At 40.1% G+C, this 26,683-nt stretch overlaps 1 protein-coding gene across 1 annotated transcript; it reads right to left on the bottom strand.

Annotated features, from left to right (window-relative positions):
- Positions 1-238: 238 nt before the first annotated feature.
- On the bottom strand, positions 239-26,171 carry Olfml1 (olfactomedin like 1). The gene is made up of 3 exons (XM_003462464.5): positions 25,612-26,171; positions 21,697-21,985; positions 239-2,560 (listed from the first exon to the last, which is right to left on the bottom strand). Exons 1-3 carry the CDS (start codon positions 25,738-25,740, stop codon positions 1,770-1,772), a joined length of 1,209 nt encoding a protein of 402 aa, XP_003462512.1. The 5' UTR covers positions 25,741-26,171; the 3' UTR covers positions 239-1,769.
- Between the last annotated feature and the right edge of the window lie 512 nt (positions 26,172-26,683).

Genomic DNA, 26,683 nt, shown 5'->3' with positions numbered 1-26,683 from the left:
CTTGCAGAATCCATGCAAATCCATGCATTTCCTGAATGGAAGATGGACAATTTATTACAGGCAAATTGTCCTTTTGCCTACAAAGGAGCTATACGTGCCAGACTTTCCCTGTGGATAATTCCACTCCATCCTCCACTGGGAAGCTGACCACTTTCCTCATATCTGAAATAGATAATGTTACTTTATCCATAGGGAAGATAAAGGCCCCGGACCCATGGAATGATTAATATCGCCATACTTACTTGTTCATAACTGCTTTATTCCACAAAAGATTTGGGCTTTCTCTACCATTCTACTAGAATTGTGGATAATTGCACTGTGTCTATGGGCTGGTTATTGTTCTTCTGCCAAAGATCTATTCAAATGCTATGGGTGAAAAATCTTCCTTCACTGCCTAAGGTCACAGCCAGAGCTTGGCAAAGACAGGCAAACAGCTGCAAATACACAAAGCAAGCCCTCTCATGTGACCAACCTGGAAAGACAGGGGCCTCAGCATGAGACACAGACTGGCACCACCACCTGCACTTGTGACCCAAACTCTGCTGAACTGAACACACACATGGAAAACATTCTGAAGAAGGTCCTCTCTAGAAGCACATGCTGCCTTCTGGACTAGCCCAGCATGTGTGCTGTGGCCAACAGCCACTTGCCTGCTATCTGGCTGCCCTCCAGATCCCAGAGTATTTACCAAAGGTCTCTGTGTATTGGAGACTGGTCACGGTAAACTTCACACAGGCAGCACTCCCTGAAAGCTTTTATACTGAGGGCATGTAGGCAAATATTTATTTATCTAGTGTCACTTTTATTATGGTTAAAGCAAGAAAAAAGAAGCAGATGACAGCTAGCTAAAAGACCCAGGTGGCGGGGTCTTCACTCTTAGGCTGCTTTTTTGAAGGAAGGAGTTTTTGAAAGACCAATAGGAAGACATGAAAGACCTTGTGCAGACATGAAAAAAATGGCTGAATGGGCAAAACTTATTGTTTTTAGGCTGAATTGCTGAACACGTTAAGTTATAAAAGACTGAGTGAGCAAAAATACATATTTGATGCCTCCTTGGGAAATGGAAAGACTATGAAGAGTGCAGTATTTTTTAGCTCTTTCATTCTGGAGTTGTGATACTTTGAATAATTCATCTAAACTCTTATCTCTAAAGGGGCAATTGTAAAGGCTTACAAATCTCACAATAGAAAAAGAGAAATGATGTGCAAACACTTTGTAGCTAGAAAGTGGCATCTAAATGTTAATGTATTTATTTGTTACATCCATCTACCTTGGTGAAACAGCAAAGCTACAGGAAATAAAGATTAAGTATAGATAAGAAATAGTACTTTTAGTTGGGTAGTGAAAAAAATTGGAAGAATATTTATCAAGAATGAAGAGACTGAGCAAAAGTTAGAGGAGAAAAACCCACTGAGTATCAAGAAGGAACATACAATTTGAACTGTTGGAAAAAGAGGCCAGAGCTAAAGTAGATGCTAGGGATCAGAGAAGAAAAAGCTGGGAGTAAACTGGATCCATATGTGGGAGGCCTTGAAATCTAAGAACTTTGGATGAGTAATAGATTCTTCCTAAAATTAAAAATTTCAAAATGATAGACTTATCTAAGCTATTGGAAGATACCTAAGGCAGAAACATCTGGGAAAGGATGCATATGTGTTCCCTTTCCTGGATCCTACTTGTCACTAGAAGTGTACTACAAGGGGATCTGGTCTCAGTGTCCTGGAAACATTAACCAAAATCATGTTGCTATCCTTCCAGGTTGCAATTCATTACTTCAAAGGCAGTTTTTTCTTTGTCTGGAGTTTGTAAATGATCTGGTTCCCTTCATTCCAGGCGTACAGTTGCTTATCTCTGGGGTTGTAATGGATCATGGAGTGACTTCTTGGCCGCCTGGGAAAGAACAAGTTGGGCAGGTCCTCGTCATTGATTGTACCCAGGGGGTCATAGACACATGTGATTCGATGAGGACCTTGGCCACCAAAATTGTAGACCACATAGAGAACTCCACATATGAGAAATGAGGCTTCAGCGTCCTGGCTTCTGCATGGAGTGTTCCATGAGTGCTCGATTCCCAATGTGTCAGGGTCAATTTTTGTGAGGACCAGATGGCTTTGGATACCTGGGCCTGAGTGGATGGCCCAGAGCCCATGCTCATCCACAGCCAGGTCAATGTAAGTGTTGGGGGAGTGCTGGTAGACCAGTGCTCGGCCTGCCCCTCCTAAGAGCAGCATTCTGTCTTCCACAGTCCTCTTCTGCAGATTATATTTGATTATCTCATTAGAAGTTCCTCGATTGTGAAAATAAAGAGAACCTTTGTAGAGCACTTGACCTGATCCCTGCCAGGAAAGTGGTAGGAGTAACTTTCGGGGAGCTGGCTTGGTGTTGTCCTCCATGAATGCCCGAATATTTGCAAATTCCAAAACAGTTTTGCTGCTGGATCCAATTAAAACATATACTTTGGGAGAGTCACTGCCAGCATCTTTCATCCAGGAGCCATGTGGGTCCATAGTCTTCTTCACTATTTTCAGGGACTTTATCCCCATCAGCATGTTGTCACAACCTGGCCAGAGGAGAAAAAGGAGAGGTTATTATGTAAATGTGAGATGTGTGTTTTCTGGAAGACTCATTGTGCCTGGAAAATCCTGTTGCCTCTCAGCTCTAATACTGGTGTAGAATATTCTCAATCCTCCGATGAAATAATGGTCCTTAAAGGAAGAGTTGCCTTCAGAAACTTCTACTGCAAAAATGGAAGATAGGTATTTATTTTATTTTCTCCACATAAACAGCATTTAAATCACAGTAACAAGCCAACTTCATTCTATCACCTCATTAGCCTAATCAATTGCTTTTTATCTATAGTTAGAATAAACTTAATACACAAAGATCAATCACGAGTTATGACATGATTCAGTGGATCAAAGAATAAATGAGTAAATCTGTCTTTGTTATATCCAGACTTCAGGATATAGTCAGTTATTTGCTATGACAGAGATCCTGTTCACTTAAAAAGTACTTGGGGCTGACGTAGCAAAAATGGCATAAGTGTGAAGTCCCATAATTCAGTTCCATTTACTAAGATTTTATTGGATATTCATTGTGTGTTAAACTTACAAGGCTCAAAAAAATGTGCTAAGTATTGAGGATAAAAAATATCAACCCACAGGGCTGGGGACTTAGCTCAGTGGTATAAGCACTTGCCTAGCAAGTGCAGGGTCATAAGTTTGATCTTTGGAAGATCATCTTCTAGTGAAGATGTGGCTCCTAAAATTACTGCAACACTGGAAGAACTCCGTTTACCACAAAGTTATGAATGAATTTTATTCATCAGACACTGAATATCTGCAAAATGTATGATACTGGCTTAGGGGTTATAAACTGGGATGCAATAATAAATTATGCATGGTTCTTCCTTATTATGTATATGACTAGCTGGAATGTAGAGCTTAAAATGGAATTTTTACAAAAGACGGACAGAGAGAGAGGGGACTTGTGAGGCAAAGGAAATTCTGTAATTAAGTTGAGCCTTAAAGGATGAATGGAGTTGAACACTTAGAGGAATGGAAGAGAACATTCAGACAGTTAGCAAAACTACTTTCAGGAATGTCCCCCAGGATTAGGTGAAGTAATACCTAATAGATTCAAAACAGTAAAAACTGAATACTTGCTATTGCCTCTACTAGGCCCAGAAGACCAAGCCATATCTAAGCCTAGAATCATGAGGGTGGGGCTAAGGGGTTTGAACTTTATTCTGTGAACAGGGAAGATGCCACTGAACCGTTTGTGCAAGAATAAAAGGAAATACGTCCATTCTACTGGTTAAAGTAGCAATCCACATATGACAGACTGTAGGAAAAAGGCTAAAATCAAAGAGAGCAATTAAAGGGCATTTATTATAAATAATGAGCAAAATAAAAGATAGCAGGAAATAGGGAGCTAGATTTCTCTCTAATGGAAGGAGTCCAAGAGATGGAGGTAGAGGGGAGACAGGGAAGGGACACGAACTAAGATGTGTGCGTACATGTCCACACCAGGACTGTAAACATTATGTACTGCAAACATCTACTAACAAAAATAAGTAAATAAAAATAAGACTATTTCAATATTTGAATATATAGAGAGAAACATATAGACGTTATATTTCTGTAATCAAAACAGGGTGATAAAGGGTCTAAACTAGACATGAAGAGGATGAAGTAAAAAGGAGGGATTTATATTTTGCTAGCTTTGCCCTGCTGGTTCAGCCTGTTATGCTTCCACCTTCGCATAAAATTCTTCTTTGTATCTCATGCCGCAGTATCTCTTACTTTGTGTCTCATGCTGTCAGTTTCCCTTAGTGTAAATCATGCATTATCCTCAGGGCACCACACTGCATGTGTGGAGCAATTCCACTTCACAGAAACCTATTTTCAAACTACTTTACCTCCTCCCTCCAATGGCTATTCTCTGGACATCCCTCTCCCCCAGCCACCAAACTGTTCCGTATCAGAAACCTACAACTCCAGTACCCTTTCCTCTACAACAGCATCTTCTCACTTCTCTTCCGTCCTCTCCTCTTGCATTTCTTCATGCCTTCCAGTCCCTGGGCCTCTACTTTCTCCTAGGATATCCACCCTCTCTTGATCCCACTTTCTTTCCTATCCAGCCTAAACTATGATAATAGCTCTCTCACCAGCACTCTCACACTCTTAATCCCTAGTTATTCCATAATAACTACCTGACAAATGTTTGTGGTCCTGGATCAGTTAAAACATCTGCCTGTGCTCTGCAGATATGAGTGCTGATAGTTAAGAAAAGAAACACACTGGTAAGTATTGGTGCCACTATACACAGTCTCTAACTTCCGTTCAACCTTAAATGCCATACCAATGTCCCTGGTGAGACCCCCATCTTTTGTGTAGTAACTGTCTTATATCTTTCTCTCTCTACTGCCTTAGCCTGAGGAAATCCATGGGCCTCTCTCAAATCCTGCAGAGGTCTGTACAATGGGAAGGGGAGTGGGTCATAAGAAGATCTGAGAACTCTGTGGATTTTCCACACTAAATGCTGATGTGAGGTGGTAGAAGGATGGACACATGGAGAGTAGTTCCTAACAGGTGCTGAGTACTCTGAGAGTCTCCCTCAGATAAGGTACAAAAAGCTGGATGTGCCAGTAGGGTGGTAATGGAATGACTGAACACAAGGAAGAGAAATGCACAGTCAGATGGGCCTCAGAGGTCCTAAAGTAAATAAGCACACTGGCAAAATTGTTTAGTTAGTCGATTGCCTGGGCAGCTCTTCAATCATATTTCCTTAATCAATTTTTCACCCACTATTAGCACAGCTTCTCTTCTCAAGCCTCCATCCTACCCTCCTTACTCTCATATGAAGATATTACCTCTTACTGAGAAAATAAGAGCACCTGGAGGAAAACTACATTATCTCTTTTCTGAGTGACTGCAGGAGTCTCCTAAGTGGTGCGATCCTTGCCTCCCATAATCCAGTCCCCACAACAGCCAAAAGCACAAAAGCACTGCTCACAATGGAAGTCACGTCAGGTGACCTGTCTGCTGCAAACTCTCCAGTTGCTTTCCTCCTCCTTCAGCATAGAGCTCGTGCCTTTACTGCCAGAGTCATATGCAAGCTGTTCTCCTCTGCCTGTCTGGTCTTCTCTCTCTCTCTCTCTCTCTCTCTCTCTCTCTCTCTCTCTCTCTCGCTCTCTCTCTCTCTCTCTCTCTCTCTCTCTCTGTCTCTCTCTCTCTCTTTTTGTCTTTTGAAGACAGGGTCTCTCTGTTCAGTTCAGGCTGGCCTTGAGCTCACTTAGTAGCCCAGGCTGGTCTTGAACGCACAAGGATCCTCCTGTCTCAGCCTCCTGAGTGCTGGGATTACAGGCCTGAGCCACCACGCCCGGCCATGCCCTTGTCTCTTACAACTCCCTCACTTTGTGCCTTGTGTTCAGCTATGCTGGCTTCTGTCGTTCCTCAGGTCGCTGGAGGCCAAGCGTACTCCTGCAGCAGGGACTTGGCATGTTTTGCCCCCTCTGCCTAGAAACATCTTCCCACAGATGCTAGTGTGACTCTCTTGCTTATTATCCTTAGGTCTGCTTCCATTTTCCCTAGTCACTAAGACCTCTTCTCCACACATTACTCCCACAAGCCCCACAACTCCTTGCAAGCCCCTTACTCTAGTTCATTTTTCTCTGTAGTGCTTATTATCTTCTGAGCTTCCATGTGTCTATTACCCCTCAATAGAATATAAAATCTACGAAAACATGAGTTTGTTTTATGTGTTTCATTCACACAGGAGGGACAAGACTGCTCTGTGCCTTCTCCCATAGAATATCATCTTGCATACCATAGTTGAGGATTTGATAAAGGAATAAAAGAATTTTTCAGTCACAGTCTCACCCAAAGACTGCAGCTGAATCCATGTTCTTGCTTCTTTTACTTTTACAAGAGTGAATCTTGTTCCTTCACCTACTCAAGAACTTCTCACCTGAAATGATCTCTCTCCTGCCTCAAGTTTCTCCCTCCTATGGGATATTCCCTTCAAGAAACAAACAGCCTATAAGACCATCTGCTCCAGAAAAAACTTTTAGCATGGCTCTGTTTCTCTGTCTTACTTTGTAATAAAACTCCTTGGAAGAGTAGTTCCCTTGCCTCCAATTAGCTCAGAAACCTCTCTAATCCGGTTTCTTTTCTCCAATAGTCCAATCAACCAGCCTACTCCATAGCATCAGTTCCTATCAAGGAACCTGCATTTTGCCAAATACAAGGGTTAGTTCTCAGAGTTTATCGTAACATATCAACAAAATTTGATTTGCTCACTACTGCCCGTAAAGTCCCCACCACCACCTTGGTGAAGGAACCCATACTAGTCAAGCACTCTGCCAGTGAACTATATCCCAGAATTTTTTTTAAAGATAGGTCTCACTAAATTATTCAGGCTGCCTTCAAATCTGTAATCCTCCTGCCTCAGCCTCTGCAGTAGCTGGAATTATAGGTATCACCACCACATCTAGTCCAAACTATTTCCTGTCTTGTTTCCAGGATACCCATCCTCATGTTTTTCATCTCATCTTTCTGGATTTTTTTTCTTGGCATTCATTTATTTCTCAGTTCCTTCTCATTGCCTTTTTAAGTACTCTATCTTCAAGTCTCTTATTTTCTCAACCTATAATCACTTTATAAGGTATCCCATGGCTCTGAATACCACATAAATACTTAATAATAATGGTTTCTAAATTTGTAACTTCACCCCCATATAGATGTCTACTTAGTCTCAAATTAATTTATCCAACTGCTTACATAACATGTTCAAAATTAACTTGTTGAAAGCAGAGGCCTTACTTTTAACCCACCCCCAACTTTCTTTTCTCATTCAGGAAGTAACAATCAACCAAGTTTCTTACCTAGCAGTCATCTTTGATTTTTTCCCTCCATTCTCTGTGATCAGCAATGATGACAATAAAACCTAACTTCGAGTTAGGACTTTATACTTAAATTGAAACACTCAAATACGCATCTCATTTTCTATCACTTGCTGTTCCCTCTTATTCTGTGAATCATCACTTCTTGTCTAAACCACTACGAAAGAGTCAAATTCGTCCACCTGATTTCATTCCTGCTTAGAAAAAGTAGATTTTCTATAAAGCACTAGCAGTAGTCTGTGCAAATCCCAAATGATATGACTTACCTACTATACCCTTTCCTCTTTAGACTTGGAATATCCTGATCTCTTACCTTGGCCTATATAATATGGCCCTTGCCAGTCACTAGGGTTTTATCCTCTATCTTTTGCCCCTTACTGCCTTGTGATTACACTGGCTTTCTTTATATTCTGTGAATGTACCAAGTTTGTATCTATCTGACACTCTTGAACTTAGAGTTCTTCTGCCTGGAGCATTCTTTTCCTTGATCTTGCCACCAGGGTTCTGACATACTTTTCATGTTTTATTTTTAATATTATCTCCTTTAAGGGCTTCTTGTGGCCACTCTGTCTAAAGATCTCAACCATGAAGTTATCCACTACAGTACTTTTTTTATTTCCATGAGCTTTTTTATTATACTATTAATTATTTTCTATTGTATTTATGAGCTCATGGTCCATGTCCTTAACTCGACTCCATAAGAAAGGGCCATAGTCCTCATGTTGAGTAGTGTAGCCCAGTGCCTAACTCAGTGGTTGAGAGTTCAATAAATACCTGTTAAATTAATGAAAAAAAAAAAAGAGTTTCATTTAAGCAGATGTTTTTCTAGGGTCTAAATTGCAGTGTATATCCTGAGTTCTGACCGCAGGCTCATCTTAAGTAAACAATCATTTGTAAAGTACTTTAAAGCTTTTAAGATACTTTCAAATCCATTATTTCATTTAAAAATCTGATTCAAGGTTTTCATGAAGGAAACTTATGCCAGAAGTGGGGATGAGGAGAAGCTCAGCTAGGAAGAACCAACTCCTAGGAAGTCAGTGCTTTCAGTGGCCACCTCTCCACTGGCTGCTACCATAGGCATGAAGGCCTTGGATGGCTGCACAATGGCCACAGTCAGACTTAGAGTGAGCTGCAAAAGCCTCTCAATCATCAGTGGGTACAGTGGCCCCCTACTGACATATATCACCAGCATAAGGATTTGCTTTCTTGTGGCCTTGGAGTCAGTGTTGTCCTGTTTGGTCTGGGGTACAGTTCCTGTACCATCTGGGAAACGTCATTCAATGCAGGAGCAGCTAACAGATGGATTCTCTATCATACTGAACTATTGGGAGTTACAGGCTGCATTGCAGAAGAGCTGCAATGAGCAGCCCTGTTTATCCCATCTCTGCTTGAACCCAAGAGCCCCTTCTCAGCTCCACGAGCTGACCCTATCTCATATGAAGGCTCTGCTTTTCCCATGTCCTGTGATGATCACAGAGAAAGCATGAGGGAGGCTGTCAGAAGAACCTCTTCCCCGTCAAGGAATAAACGCAAGGCCAAGGGAAGTTAATAAATATCTAACAAATACTCATAACATGCCTGGTACTGTCCTAGGTACTTTATATTAAATTATATCATTCTTATGATAAATTTCCATAGCAGACATTTTAATCCTCATTTCCAAGCGAGAAAAAATTAAGGCTTGCATAAGTTGCTTTGGAAAGAGCACACAGCTATGAAGTGGTGGGGAATGATCCTCTGAGCTTAGTCTGACCTTGGATGCAGGCCAGCCATGACACCTCTTGCCAACCTCAGGGCACAGAGGTGGGACGGATGTGCAGGGATGTATGCGCATGGTGGGAGGAGACAGAGAGCAGTGTGCCCTGGTGTGCCAGGGAAGGACAGATGAGGGCAATTTCTCAAGAGTGATAAGATACCTTCATTGACTAGGCAGTCAGTAGCCTCCAGCCTGGGAGGAAGGCCAAGAGGCTTGCAGTCGAGCTATGGAGGATCTGTGTCTAAGAACAAGGCAGAGTTACGTCTCACCTAGAAGAAGACATTTATTTAAAATGCAGAAGAAATGGACACACACATTTTTCCTTCTCCTTCTAGGCCTCCTTTTTAACATAGCACCTTTGGGGAAATAGTAAGAGAGTATGGGTACATGGTTTTGGTGAAAGAAACCCTGTTTTAGAAAAAAGAAACAGAATTTCTCCCACATCCTCACTCTGCTTTTCCTACCCCTTCCTTTGTGGATCTCTCTGGACTTGGTATCTGACTTTCTTTGTCTCTCTAGAAGGTCTTTTTGTCAATCCAACCTTAGTTCTACCAGCCATACAACAGGGGTTAGGCTGAATGCTCTCTGTACTTCAGAACTGATCTATAAAATTTACAAATTTCTTTTCTTTTGGAATTTAGGAAGAGTACATTTCCAGTGTTCCAGTAAAACAGAAAGTTAAAACTGTGTGCTTCTCTTGAGAAGAGATGATTAGCGGAAAGGAAAGGCTGAGGAAGAACTGGAAATAATAAATTTAAAACCTTTGAGTCCAGCTAAGATGCAAATTATTTACCACAAACAATGACAGGCAGGTTCTCATCTGCAAACAAGAGAATAAAAATCTGTAGTTTCCGCTGCACACAGAATTTGCAGGCAAGATATTAAGGTAGAATTCCACCCAAGGCCTCACAATAGATTTATACACATATATCACTTACATAAATCTTCTTAAAGCTTTTCCCCTGATTTAATAAAACATTCTCCAGACCTGGTAAGGCTTGTCCCTCTATAGTCAATCTGATTTTAGAAATATTGGTCCAGCTGCTGGTAGAGAATGATTTGGAGGAGGAGTAGGGATGGACACAGAGGGCAACCAGGCAATGAGTTTTTAAATGTAGTTCAGACCAGACATCTAAATAGCAATGGGCATGGACAGATCAGATGGATTCAAGAAATGGTGAGAACAAGAGAGGTCATCAAAAGATGGAGGGGAGAAAGAATTAATATATGTTATGGTTGTATACAATTCCCCATAATAAAGGTCCTAAGTATGTACTGCAGATTCCCCACAATGAATGTAAACATGTACTAATAAAAGTTTTTTTTTTTTAAAAAAAAGCTCTTAGTTAACTGATCAGATTGAAGGAGTCAGATGATAGCAAAGCATACTCAAAGATGGCAAAAGAGGATGCATAAGACAGAAAATAAACATGCGAGTTTCCTTGAGAAGACTGGTGAATCCGTTAAAAAGAAAAGAATTCTCTAAAACCATGAGCATTTTGGCTACTTTTCAAAATTCTGTTTTAAAACCAAACTTGGGGCATGTTGGTGCACATCTGTAAACCCAGTACATTAGAGGCTGAGGCAGGAGGATCGATGGCTTATGCCTAACCTAGGCTACATGGTGAGACCTTCTCTCAAAACAAAAATAAGTAATAAAAGGGCTGAAAAATGTAGTTCTGTGCAAAGATTCTGGGTTCAAGACCAGTAGCAAAAACAAAATAAAACAAAACAAAATTGACTTTTCAACTACATGAATTAGATTCATTTTAATAACATTTGTCAATACTTATCAAGTGACAAGATGTTAGACAAATATGATGCCTCTCAGACTAGCAGTCAGTTAAAAAAACTTTATGCTATTACCATAAAACTGTAGGGAGTAAAAATTAGAACTATTTACTTTTTTCCCCACACAGCACGTTTCAGATATCTCAGCAAGGTGCTCAAGATCCTTTATCTCCTTTCTTATCATTTCCCCATCACACTGGGGGGGTCTCTGGTCACCAAACTTGCCATAACCTTCATAAATTTTAGACTTTGCACATGTTTTTCCTTAGCTTACCCCTGCTAACTTGGACCCTACCTACCCATTCTTTAGAACAAGATTCTCTGACTGGAAGAATAGTGAGCTGCTCCTTCTTGAGTGTCCAAAGCGTCTTGTGCAGTCCTCTTCTGGGACAGCTGTCCTACTAACTTAAAATTGCTTGTTCCCTTTCTTTCCTTGCAAACTCTCTAGGCAGGGCTCATGTTTTCATTGCTTTTTCATCCTCAGTCCTTGGGACACAATATTTATCTCCTTTACTATTCAAACTCTTATATCTTACTATCTGTACTCAGGAAGTAGTTAGATTTAGCTAATGAAGTACTTGTCAGTATCCAAACTTGCTCTCTCAACTTGTGCATTATATGTCATATGTCAACTTTTTTTTTTCTTTTGTACTGGGGATCGAACTCACGATCTCACTCTTGCCAGGCAGGTGCTTATGCGCTGAGCTAAATCCTTGGCTTATATGTCAACTTTACATCACATAAACCAGCAGGTGCTGTTTCATTGCTGAGTGCTTCAGTGATGGATGGCAGGAAGAAAGAAGGCAGATTGTATGAAAGTGTACTAAGTATAGTTTGGCATTCCTACAGGACTATGAATCCAGGTTCAGGGTGAAATGGGGCCAGGTATATAATACACGTCTCATAAGTTGCTTTTGGAGAGTCACATAAAGTCTTTTGGTAAATCACATCATAGGTTTTTCTAGGTGACTAAATTCAGAAAATTACAAGGTAGCTTGTACCAAGACCTGGTATCTCTGTTGTTGATTAGCAACAGATTATGAGAAGTGTCTTGATTCATGATTCTTTATTTGATTGCTGATAGCATTGAGCTGAGACCATCAGGAAAGAATCTGAAAATTGCAAGGCTGTATAAATTCTGAGTGCCCAGTGACTGGAGCCCAACATGGACAGCTTCCCCCCCACCCCATGCCTCTTTTGGAAGAGGCTGCTCCTTACCTTACCTTAACACATTTTTCTCAGGAGCACTTGTTACACTGTCTCTGACATATTATAAATCCATTTACATATATAATACTTCACATCTCTCAACAGAATGTAACCTCCATGAGATACAGGGTTCTGTCCTGTCTCTTTTTATTTTCACTGATGCATGTTCCATGCTGAAACAGCATCCAGTACATAATATAATTTCTCAAATTTCATTATGATTATGGCAAATATCAATATTTATAACCAGCTTCAACAAAGCATCTTTGGGACTCTGGTGCTTTTAAAAGAATGTCCCAATTTCCTGAGCCTGACAGTTAAAGAACTGTTGTTCTAGACCTTCCAAGCTGGTCATCACGCGTAAGGGGCAAAGCATGGACGTGGTTGGTCCTTTAGGAGATTTTGGATCCAACAGTCTGCACTCTGCATCAATTTTCTGATGTTGCAACATCTCAAGTTTTCCAAGATTATAATTATGAACTTCTTGTTTTGATCTATTTCTCATTTAAAGATAGTTTTTACTTTTTTGTTCATAATGTTTTGTTGTTAAATAAGATTTTTACCAAACTGAAAATACAGAAATGTTCTTAATTCCCAGCTGTAGTATTATCACTCTCCTATTTGCCTAGTAAGAAAATACAGGCATTTTGATGTTTTCTAGTGGATTCTTCCTATGAAACATCTCACTCCACGCTGTTTTCTACATTTTCAAAGTGTGACCGTCTAGGGGCGCTTGCCACTTTGTAGTGGCCTTCTTACCTCCTCCAAACCACCAATCAGACCAGGGCTATTTCACACGGCCATGTTTCACATCCATGTTTTCACATGGATATTTGAATACATCACTGATGTGTTTTAAACACACTCCACTGTGCTTTCCACTGGCTTTATCTTTTTAAATTTTTATTAGTACCTGTTTGCAGTCATAATGATTATATTCATTGTGGGAAATTGGTGCATGTATATAACACATCTCAATTCTTTTTTAGCTTAGCTAATCTTTATTGCTACCTATTTCCATGTGCACCAAGACCAAAAGCCTGATATGGATGTAATTAGAGGTTATTGTGGAAGAATTGGCTCTAAAGCCAGAGTTGGAATTTGCTTTAGCCAAAAGAATGTTGTAAAAATGACCAGGCTAAGTCCCTGGCAGTCTGCTGAGTTTCTGTCCTATCAGGCATCTATCTTTATCATGAGAATGAGCCCGGGTCAGCTTTCTGGAGGATCAGAGCTCACTTGGAGGAGAGCCAAGTCATCCTAGCTGAGGTTTTTCTCAGCCAGCCATCCCTAGGAAATCCTTCACAGACCGCAGAGGAATAGATAGTCAAACCCAATCCAGATCAGTGGACCTACCCGGATGCTCTGCAAACTCCTGAGAAATGGCATCACATGATTATGGCAACAGACAACTGATATGAAGGGGGATGGGGCGGGGGACAGTGAGCAGACACAAAGGCAGAGGAGAAACCAGAGTGTCTGAGGGTGCTGTGTAATCCTAGATGTAGCAGGAATGTGAGGGGGAAAGGGGATGGGTGAAATGCTCTGAGGCTCAGATTCTTCATCTGATGTTTTAATGTTATTTACCTAGCAGGGCGGGCATGGTCATCAGACTAGATAACTAATAAATTGGCTTAGTGCAAACCTAAGCAAATACAGTAGTTGCTTCCACTTTTAAATTTACTTAAGGCTAGAACGTACTGATGTTCTACTTGGTTGCAGTACTGTGATAGACTTGGGGAATGAGGCATAAATAATGCATATATGAATAACGCATGTGTGCATGAAGTATATTTTCTGTTTTGAATATAGCAGGACAGACAGCACTGAACATCAGGGATAGGCAGGGGTAGAACAACATAGAGCTAAGAAATACTAAAAGTCCCTGTGTTTGTGTTTTCTTATCTGTTTTTGTAGTAAAAGGCAATATAATGCATGAAGTTTCACTAATCAGTAGTTTCTCTTTTTATACAGAAAAATAGAGCAGATTATTAAAAGAAAACTAAGCTGAAGGGAAGTTGTAAAAGGCTTTCTTTTTATCTTATTTTATGGGATTTGCTTGACCCCAAGGTGGAAGTTTCTATCAAAGGCAATAATGTAACTCTAGCAGGATGATCCTGGTGGCAACATAGGAGGGAGCGCTGGGGAGCAGACACAGATGGAAGGCAGGAAGGCCAGTTAGGAGGCTCTAGAAAGAATTAAAACTAGTGATGATGAGAGAGAAGTGCAGGTGAAAAAGGACATTTGTGCCACGCAGAAGCAAGAGTTTACTAAATGTAGTGGCAGGTCACACGAGGGTGGAAGGAGTGACGGAGGGGAAAGAAAAAGAGTCCTATTGTTTAAAAGGCAATGAAGGAAAAGCAAAGAATTGAAAATCAAGGCGGTGGGGGGAGCCCATGGAGCCTTCTTGGCCAAGGATTTACAGAGAGATTCAAAACAATCTATTTGTGCGTAGGAATCACCCTCCAACAGTGATCAAATGGACTTACATGGTCCCCATACCGTGATCCACAGAGACGGCAGAGAATGCCTGGATCAGGCATTCACTCTCTGAAGAGAAGGCTTCATCTTTGCCTTCCTTGGTGATAGGAGATGGCTTTGCTGGTTTCAGTATCTTCCTGCAATATTCCTTCAATCTTCTCTACTGTACTTTGCAGCCACAATCGCCTTTCTAAAACCTCTCTGTCTTTGTTAACAGCACGTCTGAACAGAACATTAAAAGTGAGATTTTTTTTTTTTTTTTTTTTCCTTTAGAGACCACTGACTTCGCCAAAGTTCCTCAGGCCTAGGAATAAAGAACTACCCCGAGCACTTCTTAGCCCAAAAGAATGGACAGAATATGTAGCTCCTGGCACCAAGAGCTAAGTCTAATTTTAATTCCTTAGGCAAGGGAGGAAAAGGTGTGGGCCCAGGAAAGCATAAAACAAATCTGCACTTATGGTCTTGATATATCCCCTCCCCCATTATTCCTTGCTATAAAAGACCCGAACACACCCATACACGCAGATGATTTGAGACAAACAGGCCCTGCTGTGTCCTCTAAGCTAACTTTGCACAAATCCTTTTTATAAAAATAAGTGGCCAAGGGTCATTGGATTTAGCCAGTAGTGAGCATTTGGACCTAAGTGACTGATAAAACCCACAGAGAGCCTGGTATAAATTACCGTTCCACAGAGCAGCAATATGGGAAGGTTGGCATGTGTGGAAAGAGCCTGCCTTGGTTTGAATTTCAATTCCACCACCTACTAGCTGTGGGACTATGAATAAATTATTTCGCCTTTCAGTGTTTTGGTTTCTTCCTCTATAAATTGAGGACTAATTATGATACTATCTTACAGGGTTTTGTTAGCATTACACAGAGATGGAAAACCTGTCAGAGCTTTAAATGATAGCAAACAGCTAGCTGTACACATGTGCCGTAGGCTTGCCACTAGTGGCCTATAAGACACATAAAATGTCTCCAGAGGCAGAGATAGGACAATAGCAGTGAGCTTGAATCCCATCTGGGCTACAAAGTGAGTTCAAGGCCAGCCCAAGCTACATAAGTGAGATCCTGTCTGAAAAACAAAACAAAACAAACCAAACACCCAAAACAAAAAACAAAACCCAAGATATGTAAAATGTGCCAGGCTCAATGACCTGACGTATAGTCCTTACTAAGGAGGCTGACTGAGGTTGGGAGATAATTTGAGCCAAAGAGTTTAAAATTTCAATTTAGGCAACATAGTGAGACTTCACTCAAAACCAAAACAAAACATTTATATATAGTATATAATCTTAAAGATTTCCTACTATACAATAAGCACTCAATACATATTAGCTATTTTTCACATCATTTTCATCCTCCATAGCTTACAATTATCTGTCAGTTTATCATAAAGCAGCTTGGCTCTTCTCTGTCCTTCATCCCTCTCAACAGCCTCCTCTGACCTGAGCAGTGCAGAGCAGCAGGCTTCACAGCACGGAGTCCTGTTAAAGCTTTGTGCCACCACATGCTGTTCCATTTGCTTAAAATGCCTTTAACTCTATTTTCCATTTAATGAGCTCCTGTCTATGATTAAAACTTAGCCTGAGGGTTCCTTTCCAGATCCCACAGTCCCACCCCCATCTCCATGGCAACCCTGCCCCTACCTGCTTAAGGCTTGCCCTTTAGGTGTCTCTGACACCCATGCAGCCCTTCATCAGAGCTTGGGCTGTTAGCGTGCTTTGTCTAGAAGCCTTCGCCTTTTGGTTGTAAATTTTTGTCTGTTGTTGCTCCTTGTAATTTTTCCACCTAGAGTCGAAGGTAGTACATGTTTGCAGCATTTGACATTCATCCTGGGGAACTGTTTGTACATACACAACACAACTTAATTCTTTTTATGTCCCCTTCCTAGTGGAAGGTTTCTGAGGATAAAGATTATTCTACCCAACATTCTGTCTCTAATGCTTAGCACAAGGCTAAGGTATAATTGGAATTTAGTTAAATATTTGTCTAATTGATGAATAAATAAATGAGAGAGAATGAGTAAAAGTTCTCACCACCTGGAATGATATGCTTGAGACATCTTGTTATAGTAGTGAGATTAGAGGTATCCTCACAGATAGCTATCTTTCAAGGGGATAAGTGAAATGGATAGGACTTTCTGGACTCTGGGGGAGCAAACACTACCAGAGATAGCACATGATAAGCTAGACTAAACACACACATACACACACACACACAGGAGCACCCATAATCTCTCCCTACTTACATCTGCATGTAAACCTTCAAACAACATCTTTGTGGTAAATATATCTGTTGCAAAGTATATTTCTCTTAATATTTTGGTCCACTCATCACACACTAATAGACTTTGAGAGCTTACTCACAGACACATTTTCTTTTGGCTTCCAATGAGTTTGTTTAGATATTTTTATTTTTTTGTTTTACTTTTAATGAATTTGAACATAGGGCATGCACATTTATCTATATAAGTGGATTTCAGAGGAACTTAAGCATACAGCAACAGACTTTCTTCTTTGAAACATGAGCTAACAAAAGATATCAGTTATTCAATTCAGCAGGATGAGGGTTACTTGAGGCAAGTTATGTGTATCCTCGTGGTTAAAGGAGCCGAACTAGAACAGGAAGTAAAGCAAAATCTGCTATAATGGCTGTTTTGACTGCCTTGAGAATTGTTTCCTTCAAAAGCTATTTACAAGTTAAAGAAGTTAATACTTTTATCCACACAAGAATGCAGCCCCAGGAATCTTCCAAACACTTCAGTTGGATAAATTCTCAGGCTGGGTGTCTGAGGCCTCAATGTCTTGCCATAAATTGGCAAATGCAATGTAAAAGTTTATGTTGGCAATGACAGTTTTAGTTCCAAAGACTTGGGATGATTTTTAAATTTAAGTTAGATTGTAACTTTCCTTCATTTGTTTTCTACATTGTTTACAAAAGTGAAAGAGGGGTAGGGAGGAAGGGAAAGAGAGAAGGAGAAAGAGAGAGCTAAGATTCTAAGAATTTTACTTAACCTCATAACCTCAAAACCTCTCTTGAGGACTGAGGTTCTCATATGGACATTTTTTAGGGATCACCTTAAAATAAAGGACAAGGATTTGAAAATAGTTTTATAAGGAATGGCTTCATTATAGAATTGCCCGTCTTGTTCATTATTCACAGTATCTGACCCTTAGGAGTTGCTAGACACATAATCCTAGGCGAAATGAGTACCATTTGGACCAAGACGTATTAGAATTCTTTGGAAGTCTCCTGAGACACAGACTGAACTTTCCAAAGAAGCTGCTTCATGGATTCCTGAGCTTAAAACAGAACCCTGTGATCTGACCCCAAGTGGCCCCTCCCTGGTCCATAACCCTAAAGTATTTGTCTCCATAAATGTGTTGACTTGAGTCTTCACGGGTTTTAACATAGGTATGTACTGTAACTAGCCCATTCCTGGGAAGCCAAGGTTAGATGATAAGAATATGAAACACTTCTAGGAGGAAAGGGTTCTCGTAAGTAGTAGCAGACTGAGGGTTGCTCTCAGGTAGACTTCTAAAATGACCTCCAGGGGCTGGGGATTTAGCTCAGCGGCATAAGCACCTGCCTTGTAAAGCGGGCAGTCGTGAGTTCGATCTCTGGTACCGATAAAAAGGAAAAAGACCAAAAAAAGAAAAAAATAAAATAAAATAAAATAAAATAAAATAAAATAAAATAAAATGACCTCCACCCAACTACATGCCCTATATAACCCCTTCCTGAGGTATGGGCTAGAGCTGGGTGTATGAGAGGACAGCACTCTATGGCTGTGTTACATTATAAGACAAAGGTGAAGGAATTTTAAAAGTATAACTAAGGTTTTAAATAATCTGATTTAAAAAAAATTTTTTTTTGTTTTTTTCTATCAGTACCTGGGATCAAACTCACGACTACACACTTGCAAGGTAGGCACTTATGCCGCTGAGCTAAATCCCCAGCCCCAGTAATCTGATTTTAAATAAAGAGAATTATTATAGGTAGGCCTGACATAGTAGGGTAAAAAGTCCTAAAAGAGGTACTAGGTACTTATATAAAAGAAGGCTTCTCCTCTCAGACTTAAAAGAGCAACTGTCACACTGTATGTTGCCTATGGAGAGGGAAGCCTCAGGACTTCATGGCTGAAGATCCTGCTAAGCTGTGCATAAACTTCTGACCCACAGAAAACCTTAGGTTATAAATCTGTATTGTTTTAAATTGCTAACTCTGCACTAATTTGTTGTATGGCATTAGAAAACTGATATAGGCACAGCAAAAAAGCATGAAGGCAGGGTTTGACATAACATATAATATAAAGCAACTCAGTGTAGGGAAATAAATTGATATTCTGAAGTCCAGGTGTGGACCAAGAACTCCTGAAAATAATAGATCAGGGGAGCCCTAGCCTCAAGTTTGTGATTGTTTATGTTTGCTTTTCCCTAAACCAAGCTTTGTAGACCCTGTCATCACATTTCTATACAGTTTCTATGGCCTACACCATGTGAGACCATGTCTTAGACTCTGAATACAGAAAGGAAGATGTCCATATATTATGGTCTAGTTGAGAAGTCAGATACACACATGCATGTGTGGCTTCATGTGATAAATGCCTGCATATGTTTATGTGTACACACATGCATACATGTAATACACACACACACACACACACACATACACACACACACACAGAGATGATAACTTGGGAGAAGAAGCAGTCAAGATCAGCTTTGCTGTTTTGTGAAGGTCCTTCCATATATATAAATCCATTGCAGATACAATGACTTTTTTTCATTGTTGATAATTAATAGAAAATAGAAACAAAACATCCTACACAGAAGAGTATTATGACCCATGTTGTGTTTTGAGAAGCCCTACATGAGAGCAGATGGATTGCAGGAGGCGGGGAAAGGGGTAAGAAGGATACTACAGGGTGTTCACATGTCCTACTCACTCCTCTGTCCTACCTTCTAGCACAGCCCATCCTGTACTGAAGGGCAGTAAGTGTCAGCTGAATCATAAATGAACACATCATAAGATGAGAGCTCAAGAGGCAGTGTTAATGGAAGCAACAATCTCTGAGCAGGTCAGAGAGCTGTTTATTCACTATAGTTGGGGGAACAAAGTTTTAAGGCCTTCAGGATCTGAGAGATGGGCCAGAGGGCAGGGTAGGAAAAAGTATGATACTCAGTGTCTGGGCCTCTGCTTGAGCTCTAGCTGAAGGGAAAAGGAGAAACTTCCAGGCCTGAGGGCTGAGGGTATCCAGGGTATAGGTTCAACTCAGCCTAGCATCACCATTCCAGCGGGAGAAACCTGCCTATGCCCTACTATGAAAGTTCAGGCACTTTAGCATCTAATCTCCCCCACGGACATTTTATTAATTGGAGACCTCTACCATCTCTTGTGCATATCATTAGAGTGCTCTACCACTAAACTACACTCTAGTTCCCCCATCAACTTTTTAGGAATCCTCTATTTATCCTTGGTTGGCCCATACTTTCTCTTTTCTCCTTTTCCTTCCTAGTCTCTATTCTTACTTCTAACTGCTTCCCTCTCAGAGGATGGTTCCTCTCAAAAGGGCATTAATCACTTGATCAATTGCCTCATAATGCAGATAAGATACCCTCCTCTTTTTTTTTCTGACTCACGGTTTAAAATGTTCTATTTTTGTACCAAAGCCCATCTAATCTCTCTGCCTGTGCTGACAATGCACAGGTATTGTCATTCATTTATTTTTTCCACTTAATTATTCCCTGACAACTATTTATTTGAACACAGGAAGTATTCTAACCATTAGCGGCTAAATGACCTAAGCCTAAAACTTGGAAAGTATTGTGTCGTTTGTTCTTTAGATTATGATTTATTAAGCCATGTGGATTCCACATATAATGACTCCCAAATTCACCTCCTATGACACTTAATTCCAACTCCATTATTTGCCCAAATTACTACAGTGTTCTGCCTGGTCTCTTCCCTCTTACCCTCTTTCTTTATATTACGCCTCTGCTTAGAATAATTTAATGGTTCTGTATAGCTCATCTGGGTCCTGGTGAACTCTCCAACTCAATTTTCCTACATTACTTGCCCCATACAGTTTCCTGTCAGATATTTACAGACCAATTCATTATGATGCTGCTTAACCTCGTGCCTTTATTTGCTGTGTCCATACTTGAAGGGTCCTCTGCTTGCTATTTTCTAACTCCTTTGTTAGGTCAAGTGTTACTTCATTTAGCAAGACCTTTCTTTTTATAATGGTCCATGGAGCTTATAAAGCAACTGCATTCAGAAGATATGTAAAACCCTTAGTACAGTGATAGACCTCAGTTATTGCCTTCTTTGCTTGGTGGAGTTTCTTGAATTTGGGGCAGACAAAAACTGCATATAAACAAAGTCTTCCTATTTGCAGTGAAACCATTTCAGAATGCAGATTATGATGGAGAGACTTTCTCTCTTTCTCTAATGAAATGGACTCATGTACAGGAAAATTTTCTTTTCATATGTGTGTTTATTGCTTGAAACTTTTTATCATAATATTGAGCTACTAGACATTATTCTTAATGGCCTGGGAGTGATTCTGATGGACCACAAGACTGGAGACAAATTCCCTGGATATCATCATCCCAGAAAGCACAGCAATAATCACTGCAGTTCTCAGCTCTGAGGATAAGCTGTTGATACTTCCAGTTTCAAATTATTATTTAGCACATGGGGAGTCACACCCTATCTTCTGACCACCAGATAAAGAATCCACCAATCTCCCCCTTTCCTGGAGAATCTGAGGCACCAAATCAAGATCTTTTTAGGAAGAGACCTCTTAGGCTGAGGTCTGACATGGTAGCCCTAACTTATGAGTTCTTTATAAGGTCTTTAGAAGCTCTTTGTGAAAAGAAAAGCAACCTGACACCCATTCTCTGCACAAGTTGTTCTTCTAGCACATGCTCACTAAAGCACACATCTGTTTCTTACTCATTGCTTGATCACACTTCCTGGCTGCACCACATGTGCAGCTTTCTGAGTGTGGCAGTCCCTAGAAGGGATGGTAAAGGATGCGGTTCTTACTTGCGTTCAGCAGAGTTCGGATCTTCTTCTCTTCTTCCATTTCTTGAAGTAGCATTTCTGCCATTGTCTTCTCCTCTGACTCCATGCATATGTCCGACTCTCGAAGGTATTCCAGATAGTCAATCTCCCGCTGGGCACGCTCCACTCTCAGTGCCAGGTTGTTTACTGCACTCTTGTATTCGCTTGTGTAGGTATGGCATCTTCCCAGCATAACAGATATGTTTTTTGAGAATTCTTGGAAGTCTCGAATGTATGCCCTTGTTGCTTGACTACATTTTTCCAGTCCTTGCTTCAGTCAGAAAATAAATTAACCAAGTTATTGTCAGTTAAATTATGTAAGTAATAAAAACAACTATAATTCATAAAAAAGATTAGAAAACTACAAATAATCATAAAAGAAAAAATAAAGATCACCCACAACCTTAAATTCAAAGGTACTATTGGTGACTTTACATGTAAACTTTGAAAAAGTTTTCCCTTGTATTTAGTGAGATATATATATATATATATATATATATATATATATGATTTTGAGGAGTGGCAATATAGCTCCATGGCATAATCTTTGACTAGCACAGGTTAAGTTCTGGCACTACAAAAAATAAGTAAAATAAAATACAATTTTAGTATATGTATGTTTTGTAATTGTATTTTTAACTTGCTGATATCTTGTCAGCATATTTTAATGCCAATGCCTATGCCATAAATTCTGGTGCTGATAGATTTTTTTTTTTTTTTTTTACATTTTAAAGTTATATTATCCAAGTGAGCATGGGAGCACACACCTGAAAATGTAGCACTCTGGGAGACTGAAGCAGAAGGTTCTAAATTTGGGCCTAGCCAGGCAACTTAGCAACTTTGGGAGAACTTGTCTCAAAATTAAAAACATATTTTTAAATACATATATCTATACCTATTTTTAAAAATGATGTTATGAGGCTGAGATTTAGCTCAACGGCACAAGTGCCTGCCTGGCAAGTACAAGGTTGTGGGTTCAATCCCCAGCATCAAAAAAAACCAAAAATGATGTTGTGATATATATTCACATTTTGAGATGGCTAAAGCAAGCCAATTAACATATATATTTTCCACACATTAGTTTTGTGTGGTAAGAAGACTTACAGTCTTAACAATTTTAAGGTATACAATATATTGTTACTAACCAAAATCACCAGAGTACAATAGAACACTGGAACTTATTCTGTCTAACTGGAAAATTGTGTCCTTAGACCAATATCTCCCTACTGCCCGTACCTCTCAGTCTCCATTCAACTCTCTGTTTCTATGAATTCAACATTTTGGATTCTAGATAAAAGTGAAATCATTCAATATTTGTCTTACTGTGTCTGGTTTATTTCACTTAACATAATGTTCAATAAATTCATATGTGGTGTCACAAATGACTATCTTTAATGCTGAATGGCATTCCATTGTGTATATATACACACACATATATATATATTTGTTTGCATACTTTAAACATAATTATTACTATTATTATCATTTTGGTACCAGGGATTGAGCTCACGACCTCGCACTTGCCAGGCAGGCACTTATGCCGCTGAGCTAACTTCCCGGCTAACATAATTTAAATAAGACAGCATTTCATTGAATTGTTTTCCCATTTATTATTTATTAATTTTTGGTACTTGGCATTGAACTCACAACCTCGCACTTGCCAGGCAGGCGCTTATGCCACTAAGCTAAATCCCCAGCTGGTCTTCCCATTTATTTATTCTGTTGGACTGCATTAGACTGACATAGCTTTCAATTTTTTGTCATTCAAATAAAGCTAAGAAAAAATCTTTATATTTACATTTTCATGTACTTAACTTCAGGATAGACTTCCAGGAGTAAGGCCCATCCCCAGCACCTGGCACAGGGCCTAGTGTATAGTAATGCTCAACAAATATTTGTTGAATCAAAGAATATATGAATGGAAATGGGATTGCTGAGCTAAACAGTGTGAATAGTTAGAGATTTTTGGCGCAGTTTCCCAGAATGCTTTTCAGAAACGTACAAATTTATGCTCCAAAGAAAAATACTGTGTGTAAGAGACTTCATTCTGAGACAGAGAGACAGAGCAAGAAGTAGAGGTTAAAAAAAAGGAGGGGGGGGGGGACAAGAAGAGAGACAGAAAAAGAGGAAAATTCTCTAAATCCATATCATTTTTGTTTTGCTTTGTTTTTCTCACCCTTCTGACCTACCCTTCCCTGGGTGGGAACTGTACCATTTGGTTGTTAAGAGAGTGTTTGGCCAACAGTGCCTGCCATTTGGGACTGGGATTCAAGGCTATGGGAGCACCAGGGTGAAAAGATCTACACAGACTTTACATTTCAATGTGAATTTGAAATTCACATTCAAAGGTATGTTATATCTTTGCCTGAAGACAAACTCAAGGAAATAGAGAACAATTTTTAGGAATTTCAGCTGGCTCTTATGCTGGGGCAAGTTGGTACTAAATGCTGAGCATAATTCTGGTGCTTTTAAAAAGATGAGAGTGAAAGGGAGGTGTCTGGGGAGAGAGCAAGCAAAGAAGCACCCGGAGGCAACTGGCCTGGAAACGTTTCATCTCCAGGCCTCTAAGCCTCCTCTGCTGACTGGATAATGTTAGGGAATGCATTCAGCGCGCTCTGCTGAGTTACTTTACCCTGACTGTAACTAGATGACCAAATAATTTAGACTTGAGGATTTTCCCAGAAAATAAGTATTGGAGATAAATGCATCTTTGAAAGAAGATAAATGCCATCAACTTAATTGGTACAAAAGCAAGATATTATCCAGTGCAACTGTGCATGCCTGTCATCCCAGCACTCTGGGAAGCTGAGGCAGGAGGATTAGACGTTTAAACCTAACCATGTTAAATGAGAGATTTAGTGAGATCTTGTCTCAAAATTTAAAAAAAAATTAAAAGCGTTGGGAATGTAATTCAGTACAAAAATCTTGGGCTCAAGCCACAGTAGGAGGGGGCAATGATGGAGGGCAAGGTATTAAATATGAACTAGTGGCTTTAAGTGCTGGGGTGTCTCAAAGACCAGGGCAGAATGTTGGTTATAATTGACCTTGAGAGCCTAGTAGGCCTACAAAAATGCTGTGCCTTGCTAATTTTACTGAGATGGAAACCTGAATATTTTCTGTTTAACAGTTCTGAAATCTGTTCATTTCAAAAACAAAACAAAACTAAGACTTAGCTTCTCAATGTACTATCATTTTTTATGCTGATCTCATGGTTTGTTATGAAAAGATAGAAGGAAAAATCTACAATCAGTTATTCCAATGCAATAAATAATTAAGGAAAAGTGACCAAGATTTAAAAATTTTTATATTGAATAAAATAAACGAATTTTGGTTGTCCAACATTCTAGACATTTATCCACCAGGCCATGCTCTAAAGTACATCCTAATGATTCAACACAAACTGTCCTCAATTTCTCAGAGTTGAAATCTCTTTATTAAATATCCAGAATAATCACATGGGATAAGTTCCATTATTATCTCCATTTTATAGATGAGAAAAATTGCCAGATCTAAGAGCAGAGTAAAACATGCTCAAGGGCTGCGAGTGGAGCAGTGTAGATTCTGGTGTAGGTGCCCTACACTGAATCTATATATATTTGTAAGTATAATTTTAGCAATGGACTTATAATGTCCTAGCTGGAAAATGTACATGAAAATAAAGACAAGGAAGTGTGGATAAATGAGATGTTTTCCAAACTGGGCGTGGCAGCATAAGCCAGAATTCCAGCACTTGAGAGGCTAAGGCAGCAGGATTATCACAAATTTGAGGTTAGCCTAGGTTACATGGTGAGTTCAAATCCAGCCTGAACTAAGTGTGACCATAATAATAATAATAATAAAAAAAGCTGATTTCTGCAAGGTATGTTCCCCATGTCAGGCAGCCCATATGTCACCTACCTCCAAGACTTGAAAGCGCTGGTAAATGTAATGTACCATGCCTGGGTCCTGGGCATACTGTGGTAGGGGCAGAAATGCTGTGAGGAATAGAACCAGCAGCACAGAAGCTCTGTGAAGGGCCACCATCATCCTGCAAACTCACCAGGAGTACAATCTCTTATCCTGTGGTTCTCAGAGAAGACTCAGGGGTCCAGGTAGTGATCTCTTTTACGGTGCTGGTGCTGTAGGAAGTCCTTGAAAAAAAAACAATGTTTTGCAGAGAGTAAAGTCCTTCGGCTAGTCCACCCAGTGCATGATCTCAGTTTGCAAACTGGTGATCAAGTCCAGCTGTTGGCAAGGCAATCCCTGGAGGCCTCGCACGCTTACTTGGTGCAGAGAACTTTCGGGGTCCAGCATCTGTTGCCCTCACCTTTGACATGTGCAGACCCTCTCCAGGCCAGTGTCTGTGTTCTGCTTCTAGGCCTGGGGTGTGAGTAAGGGGTGCAGTGAGGTCTTTTCTCCCCTCCTTCCCCTCCCCCCAGCTCTTTGCTTTTTACTTTTGCTTTTCTCCTCCCTAATAGACTCTGCAGTCCAATCACAGGCCTGACCCACACAAACCACCCCCAGCTTCTCAGAGTTAAAATCTCAGTTTAGTTTCTGGCAAAAATTTCAAGGATCATTTGCCAGAAGTTCTATTGGGGAACCCCACCTCTCCAGACTTCCTTTGCATTCCTGCAGCTCTTAAAGGAACAGTAAGGAGAATTGACATGAAGTACCCTTATTTCTGAAAAGTCAGTGCACAGGACTGCGTTGCTTTGCAAGTTGGGAGGTACAATTGGCTACACCACTGACAGCCCAGGCTGACAGCTGACAAATCTCAGCATTGAGCTCAGAAAAATTTTCTCAAGAGAGACAACAATTATTGATTCAGTGGTGCTTCCAGAGCCAAAACCAGGAAATGAAATTCTTTTGTAAGGAAATTCTAGTATTTTCTCAATCACAGTGTCAGAATTCCCTTTATGTAACTACACGCTAGAAATATACAGGACTCAACTCCCTCAGGTCCCTTAATAGTTGAAAAGAAATCATATCT

Source organism: Cavia porcellus, unplaced genomic scaffold, assembly GCF_034190915.1.
Source record: "Cavia porcellus strain 051 isolate PalLab524CR breed Dunkin Hartley unplaced genomic scaffold, mCavPor4.1 scaffold_9, whole genome shotgun sequence".
NCBI lineage: Eukaryota > Metazoa > Chordata > Mammalia > Rodentia > Caviidae > Cavia > Cavia porcellus.
The sequence above is the reverse complement of the archived record's forward strand: the minus strand, read 5'-3'. Positions and strand labels throughout refer to the sequence as shown.

Excerpts from the sequence above, each read along its gene's own strand:
- Olfml1 (XM_003462464.5), bottom strand. The coding sequence starts at position 25,740 with ATGATGGTGGCCCTTCACAGAGCTTCTGTGCTGCTGGTTCTATTCCTC. Across the intron at positions 21,986-25,611 it reads AGCGCTTTCAAGTCTTGGAG|CAAGGACTGGAAAAATGTAG; the intron begins GTAGGTGACATA and ends TTCTGACTGAAG. Across the intron at positions 2,561-21,696 it reads CCGAACTCTGCTGAACGCAA|GTTGTGACAACATGCTGATG; the intron begins GTAAGAACCGCA and ends TCCTCTGGCCAG.